We start from the raw sequence: 8,174 nt of genomic DNA on the forward strand, positions 1-8,174 counted from the left end.
GAAACTACAACGCGCGCTGAAGACGGACGCTTTAACGTGACCTTACCTTTCCACGAATCACCAAAATGTTTAGGAGACTCGTACTATATGGCCAAGCACCGGTTCCTTTCACTCGAAAGGAGACCAAAATCAAACAATACACTTAAATTGCTATACGGTAGCTTCATGCGCGAGTATCTCGATCTTGGTCACATGAGTGAAAATATCCACAATACTAACAATAACGTGGTTCAGTATTTCCTTCCTCATCATGGTATTTTAAAGGAATCGAGTACAACTACAAAATTGCGAGCAGTCTTCGATGCATCTGCTCGTACATCGACAGGTAAATCACTAAATGATATTCAGATAGTAGGCCCCACGATACAAGATGATTTATTTTCAATTTTAATACGATTTCGACAACATCTGTATTTGGTCACGGCCGATATAGAAAAAATGTATCGACAAATTTCATTAGACAATTCTCAACGCCCTTTACAACAAATTTTATGGAGATTTAATCCTTCACAACCCATAAAGACGTACACACTAAACACATTAACTTATGGCATGGCCTCAGCTTCTTTTATAGCAACCCGATGTCTTATACAGCTAGGCAATGAAGCTCACGATGACGATGTTAAGCGCGCTATATGTCATGACTTTTATGTTGATGACTACTTAGGTGGAAGTCACACCATTCACAGCACCATAGAATTGTGCAGAAAGATTAAGGTTGCCCTCCAGTCTGGACAATTTAATCTTCGTAAATGGCATTCCAATAGTTCTGAAATTCTCAGAGCTCTTAGCGATACTTCGAATGATAACGCAGATTGTGTAGATCTGAGTTCCAACGAACACTCGAAGACTTTAGGTCTTAATTGGAAATGTCGCGCTGACAATTTATACTTTTCGATAAATTTGTCACCTTCACTCATTATAACAAAGCGGTATATCTTGGCTACCGTAGCCCAAATATTTGACCCGCTTGGCTTAGTTTCGCCTTGCATTGTAGAAGCTAAGCTTTTGCTGCAAGATCTCTGGAAACATAAATGCTCATGGGACGACGAGATCATGGAACCTTTAAAGAAGACATGGCTTAACTTTGTTAAAACCTTACCTCATCTCAATGATATTCTAATTCCGCGCTGCGTTATTTCTCAGCCGATTGGAATACAGCTTCATGTTTTCACGGACGCATCGGAGAGAGCCTACGGTGCATGTGTTTATGTTCGAAGTGAGACGTCAGAAGGATCCATAAAAACCATTCTTTTAGCATCAAAAAGCAAAGTAGCTCCTATAAAAGCTACTACGATTCCAAGACTGGAACTTTGTGCCGCCATGCTTGGTTCCAAATTATGTGAAAAGATCACCATGACTTTAACATTAAAAGTAGAAAGGTGTTCATTTTGGTCGGACTCAACCATAGTTCTCGGTTGGATTGCCTCTTCTGCAATTCATTTGAAAAAATTCGTAGCTCATCGTGTGTCTGAGATACAGAAAATCTGCGCTGGACACGAATGGCGGTATGTCCCTTCAAAGGAAAATCCAGCAGACTTGGTATCTAGAGGATTGAACGCTAGTCTTTTACGTAATTCCGCTTTATGGTGGTCGGGACCTTCATTTTTAGCTCAGGACCCATCACACTGGCCAACTAACCCAAATTATACTGATCATCTTCCAGAAACTGCTCATGCTTTACACATAAATCAAGGCTCTTCAAAAAATTGTATATTGTCAAATCTAATTCAGAACACATCTAGATTTTCTAGGTTAATTCGCGTGACATCTTATATCTATCGTTTTATATCTAATTGTAATCATAAACATTTACAAAAAGGGAGGCTAACTGACTTAGAATTAAGAAATGCAACAAACCATTTATTATTTGTAGCTCAGGAAGAATCGTTTTCTGCAGAGCGTTCTCTTTTAATCGCTGGTAGGCCTTTACCGATTAAAAATAAACTTATTTCTTTGTCACCTTTCCTCGATAGCGATGGGTTGATGAGAGTTGGCGGTAGACTCAATAATTCAGATTACGAATTTAATATTAAGCACCCAATTCTTCTCCACGCTAACCATCGTTTAACTAATCTTATATTTGAAATGTTACATCTTAAACATTTACATTGTGGTCCTAAACTCTTATTAGCAATCACTAGGCACAACTATTGGCCCATTGGTGGCAATAATTTAGCTAAAAAGGTTGTGCGAAACTGTGTGACGTGTTGCAGATTTAAGGCTACTACTGTTCAGCCACCCATGGGGGATTTACCACGTCAACGTGTGCACCTGGAATATCCCTTTCTTCAAACTGGCGTTGATTACGCTGGCCCAGTGTTGGTAGCAAACCGGAAAGGTAGAGGTTCTAAACTAATAAAATCATACATCTGCGTGCTCGTATGTTTGGCAACAAAGGCCGTACATTTGGAGCTTGTCTCAGACCTGTCCAAGGATGCATTCATTGCTGCTTTGAATAGATTTACTGCGCGACGCGGGAAGCCACAATCAATTCTGTCTGATAATGGTACCACCTTTGTTGGAACGTTCAATGAATTATCCAAACTTCTTAGTCGTACCCTTCCTTCCGATTTGGCAGAGCAAGAGATTAAATTTTCTTTTATACCGGCATACACACCACATTTTGGCGGACTTTGGGAGTCAGCCGTTAGGTCTACGAAATATCACTTGCGTAGAATTTTAGGGCTAACACATCTCACATTCGAAGAAATGACGACTTTGTTAACTCAAATTGAAGCCATTTTAAATTCAAGGCCTCTCATTCCTCTGTCAGATGATCCTTCGGACTATTATCCTCTCACTCCAGCTCATTTCCTAATAGGACGATCTTTACTCTTTGTACCTCAGCCTGATTTAACAAATCATTCAACTTTAACCTCTCTTAAGAGATTCCAGCGTATCGAGTACCTTAAGCAGCATTTTTGGCAGCGATTCTCCAATGAGTACGTCGTGTGGCTACAACAAAAAATGAAATGGCCGATTCAAAAGGGAGACTTAAAAGAAGGTATGATGGTTGTCATCAAGGAGAAGGGACTACCACCTCTTATGTGGCTGCTCGGACGCATTATTCGCCTTTGTCCTGGACGAGATGGAATTACACGTGTGGCAGATATCTTAACCAAGAAAGGTGTTATACGACGCGCTTACAACAACATATGCCCGCTACCAGTCAATATTTGAAGTTCTTCAACCCGGGGAGCATGTTCGAAACATAGCAACCCTATTTTCCTCACCGCGGCGGAAGCGGGGGAGAGGCGTGGAGTGACAAAATAAAACGACGTGCATCGACGAAACGCAATCATTGTCGGTCCCGTAAAACTGTATTAACTTTGATCCGATTAATAAACCAGCTTTAAATACAGTCCACTTTTATTCGTATAAGCCTTGCACCCAACATCTCATCGCAACGGCGCCACCATATGGTCCTTCAAACCTCAACATTATCGGAAGAAGATAGTACATCGGGTCTTTCAAAGAAGTCTTTTGGAGCCTAGGACGCCTATCAACCTTCGTGGGTCTACATTCCGCTGGAAATTCGTCGCCACTGCTTGAAAAAGAAGATCTTCAGTTTTTTCAACGCCTACCTACACTTCAAATTCAAGCAGCGCCTCAGGTGGATTATCTTCGTGGAACGCCCATAATTATCTACAGAAGAAGTCCGAATCCAGCTCACCGACAACATTTAAAAAACAACAATCCAACAAACGTACAACATTGCCGCATCAGCTGAGTACAACACAACCATCACCATTATTCAAGGTCTCATAGGATCAAGTCACAGGAGGTTTACAAAGAAAAGATACGTAAGATCGTTCCTTATATTTTATTCTTTCCATTCCTCATTAACATTAACATTAACATTCATAACCATAACAATTAATTGCTACCGTCAACATTTTCACTATTAACAAAAGGTCCAAAGGTCATTCTTCTCATTTTTGTCAATCACTTTTTATACTTCTCATTAAGTTTTTATTAAACACAACATAAAATAACACAAGAGCTTTGCTTTTCACGCTTGTTCATTTCATCGCTAATATATAATTTACATTTACACATTTCGTTAGGTATAGCTTTAAACTATTATTGTAGTGTATCATTTGCTTGACACTAGATTTAGATTTAAATTCACAATTTTATTTTAATACTAAACTTTTAAAATAACTTATTCGCCTTCTAACTTATTCGCCTTCTTCGGTCTTCAGCGCGCGATATATCATATGTTGATATGATCATATGTTGGCGCCGTTGCGATGAGATGTTGGGTGCAAGGCTTATACGAATAAAAGTGGACTGTATTTAAAGCTGGTTTATTAATCGGATCAAAGTTAATACAGTTTTACGGGACCGACAATGATTGTGTTTTTCGTCGATGCACGTCGTTTTATTCTGTCACATCACGCCTCTCCCCCGCTGCCGCCGCGGTGAGGAAAATAGGGTTGCTATGTTTCGAACAGCTGGGCCTCTACCACCGCGAACGCCACCGGATCGTTGCCACGTCACAGATGCGACGCATCGTGTCCCGGAACCACCCCGCTTCGTCCTCGACCTCAACTGGGTGTGGACGCATGGGCGCCCACGCCGCCACCGTAGAGGCTTCCATCAGGAGCTCCTTATTCAGGCGCTTCAGTGCCCACTTGGGGAATGACCGGGACGCACCACGGGGGTGGTCCCCGTGGACGTCCGCGACTGCGGAGCGGGCGGAGAGATCAAACCGAATATATCGGTGATCTGACAGTGTCTCCGCCCCCTCCATAACTCTCCAGTCGCGGATACGGCGTGCGATGGCCGGGCTTGCGAACGTAACGTCCACAATAGACTCGCCCTGCCACCGCACGCACGTCGCAACCGACCCTCTCTCTATTCAACAAATAGAGGCCGGTCACGTTCGCCCACCTCTCCAACAGCCTACCACGAGCGTCCGAGCGGGGGGAGCCCCATGCGACAGACTTCGCGTTGAGGTCCCCCGCTAGAATCACTGGACGAGGACCGAGGCGGCGAGCAATCGCCCCGATCCCGCCCAGGAAATGCCCGAACTCGACAGTAGGCCTATTCGGAGAGAAGTACGCCCCGATCACGACGGTCCCTTCCAGCTGCACCGCGACGAACCCTTGGCCCTTGGTCACCATCGCCAAGGGGGGGATCGTCGCGTCTCTTCTTATGACTATGGCCGCCAGGCCGCCATCGTCCCCGAACCAGCAATCATTTGCCGGGGGAACGAAGTACGGCTCGGCGACCACAGCCACGTCTATGGACCACTCCGCCATGCTCTGAGACAGCATGTCCTGAGCTCTGGCGGAGTGGTTCAGGTTTCCTTGGAGGAAGCGATAGGTGCGGTCCATTACTGTTGAACCACATCCATCGCCCCCTCCTCTTCACTGCTGCCCCCACCCTCCGGCACCGGCGCCGCAGTGGGGATTGCATTGGCCAGTACTCCTCTGACCAACCTTCTCTTCTGCCGGCGCCTTGATTTTCGGCGCCGGTTGCGTTCAGTATTAACACTGGACGGGAAGCAAGCCTTGCCTCCCGCCCGGTGGTTTGCCCTACGCCCGGCCGCAGCGCACAGAGCGCAGTGCGGGGCGGCCGTGCAGGACGCCGCTTTATGACCCGGTTGGCCGCAGCGGAAACATAGACCGCTGCAGTCAACTAAGCTGGTGCACCTAGCGAGGCCGTGCCCGCTGCTAAAGCACCGGAAGCATCGCCAGGCACGTGGTTCTTGGAGACGCACGTGGGCCGCTATCCAGCCCACGCGCTGTCTCCTCGGATCCCCCATTGACCTTCCCGGCGGAGGAGTGGCCAAGGAAGTGGCTGCCTCCACAGGGCAGCGCGCCCACGCTGACCTAGCTCCGGAGTACCCTAAGCGAAGTTCGCCCACGGTCACGCTCTCCAAGGCACATCCACCTTGGGCGGCTATCGCAGCTGCCACCTCCTCCTTGGTGGCACAGTCGTCCAGGCCGGTGATCCTGATCTCGGCCATCCTCACCGGCCTGTGCACGCGCACCTCATTCTCCGGCAGCGCCACGCGGAGCGTCGCCACTAGTCTGTCTGCGACACCAGAACTATCCGCACCGGGACACTCCAGCAGCTTCGCTCCATTGGCGGTATGCCAGAAGCAGAGGCCTTCCTCTGCCCCGATTTCCGCTAAGTTGACGGCCGCGCGCGCCTAGGCCATCACCTCATTATAGGTGATGCCCTTTTCGGCGGCGGCTGGCAGCAACGTCACTACGACGGCAGCCGACCGCGCTGCGCGCGTCTTCTTCTTCTTGGCGTTCTGCTTCTTGTTGGTGGCCGGTGCTCGACCCTCGCGAGGAGCAGCCACGGCCACCAGCGCTTTGGACTTCGGGCTGCAGCGGTCAGCGCTCGAGCCCCTCTGGGAGCTGTCAGAGCCTCTGTCTTTTGCCTACCTTTCTTGCCCCGCTTCATCACTTCCGTCCAGCCCTCGTCCATGCTTGACGGGGGAGGAGGAAGGGGACTGGGCTGGGATTTCAGGGCAGGATTCTGGGCACCCGTACCCCTGTTATTTTGATTGCGGCCTCCACGTCGTGCCAACCTTGTGGATGAGGTGGGGGTGGAGGTCGGCCGGGCGGCCTGGCCCCGCGGGACGGCGGCGTTTGTTGGCGCCGGGACACAGTCCCCGGAGCCAATGGAGGAGCGGAGTATCTTCTCGAGGCTGGCAAAGTGCTTGCTAACCTCAACCGCCACCGCCCGCGAAATGCAGGCCACCATTCCTCTCTGCTTGGGAGGGAGTTGTCTACTTCTTCCGTCCCAGCAGCCATGTTGTATGGCCTCTGTGACCCCGCAGCACGCGAGGGCGAAAGAGGCGGCTCTGCAGGCCTGGGCCGCGGTAGCGCTGGCCTCTCATCCACCATCCTCGCCAGTGGCGAACGGATGTCCTCAGCCCGCGCTGGCGTAGGGTTTATCTTTCCTCTACGTGCAGATGCAGGGGCGGCCGATATCCGCGGAGGTGGCGCAGGCCTTAGCTCAACCCTTCGTGGAGGGCGAGGGATCGCAGGAGTAGGCGCCAGCGGAACAGGGGCCTCGGAGGTGGGCTCTGGCATGGGTGCCACCACACTCATCGCGGACCGCAAGTGCACAGTAGTATCCATCGCCCCCGCGGGGGGCCCAGCGCGTGCCAGCGCGGGCCTCGGCAACAGGGGAGTCGCTCCCCGCAAGGCCAGGGTGTCTCCCGGGATGCGACTCTCTCTGGAGTCAAACTGAGAGACGTGACCTTTGCTCTCCACCTCTCGGCTCGCTACCAAGTCATGGAGCTTGGACATGGTGGGGATCAGCCTCGTTTTAACCATAGCGGCTGCCTCCCGGAGCCTTTTCCAATAACTGCTGCCTGGCTCGGCGCCCTTAGCAGCCACAGTCGACAGCAGCTTACCCAAATTAACAAGCGCAAGGTCGAGGTCCCGGAACGTCTCGTCCCCACTAGCCAGGGACGCAGCCGACGTCGACATCGACTCCACCGACGTCGCCGCTGACACCGCGCCCCTCCTCCTTACTGGTGCCCACTGGGGAGCAGGCATCGCGTCTTCCGACGCAGCAGCAGACCCCGAAACCACCGGAGTCACCTCCTCGATGGCCATCGTCTTTTCCGGCACCTCAGTACCGGAAGATGACGCGCTGCCGTCATTGGAAGTTGGCAATGGGGTTTTTCTTCGCCCCCTCTTTTTCCCCACCGATGGTCTGGTGGGGTTGATTGCACCCGAGTCGCTGGCGAGCGCAGAGCGCATCGAGCCGGCGATCGGAGAGCACCTCGGTTCGACGGGAATTCCGCTGCCCGTCGCACAGCCTCCTTCATCCTGACAATTGTTGCCCCCCCCAGAATACGTGGGGCAGCGTGCTTCCACTGAGGTGGAAGCACGGAAGGATTCTCCGCCCGACTCGCGGGCGGTACCCTCCTGGGGTACTAACTTTGCACAATTGTCCATCATGTCTATGAATTCCTTTTTTATTAACCAGGGGTTTGGTCCCCTGGGATCTACGACACCCTCGGAACTGGAAACCCTCCAGCCATACATCCCATCGCCGGGTGTCGAGCTTGGGATTGGGGCATTTTTGAAGAGGTTTGCATCCTCGCGGCTTCGACCAGTAAAGGCAGAAGCCCCCGTTCCCCATGACTGGGGTTTACGGTTTGGCCGACGGTGGTCGAAGCCTGTCCATCGCCC

At 50.5% G+C, this 8,174-nt stretch overlaps 1 protein-coding gene across 1 annotated transcript; it reads right to left on the bottom strand.

Annotated features, from left to right (window-relative positions):
• Positions 1 to 6,488: 6,488 nt before the first annotated feature.
• LOC134201749 (sterile alpha motif domain-containing protein 1-like) lies at positions 6,489 to 7,739 on the bottom strand. The gene has a single exon (XM_062676998.1). It carries the CDS (start codon positions 7,737 to 7,739, stop codon positions 6,489 to 6,491), a length of 1,251 nt encoding a protein of 416 aa, XP_062532982.1.
• Positions 7,740 to 8,174: the final 435 nt, after the last annotated feature.

The sequence above is a fragment of the Bombyx mori genome, chromosome W (assembly GCF_030269925.1).
Source record: "Bombyx mori chromosome W, ASM3026992v2".
Taxonomy (NCBI): domain Eukaryota; kingdom Metazoa; phylum Arthropoda; class Insecta; order Lepidoptera; family Bombycidae; genus Bombyx; species Bombyx mori.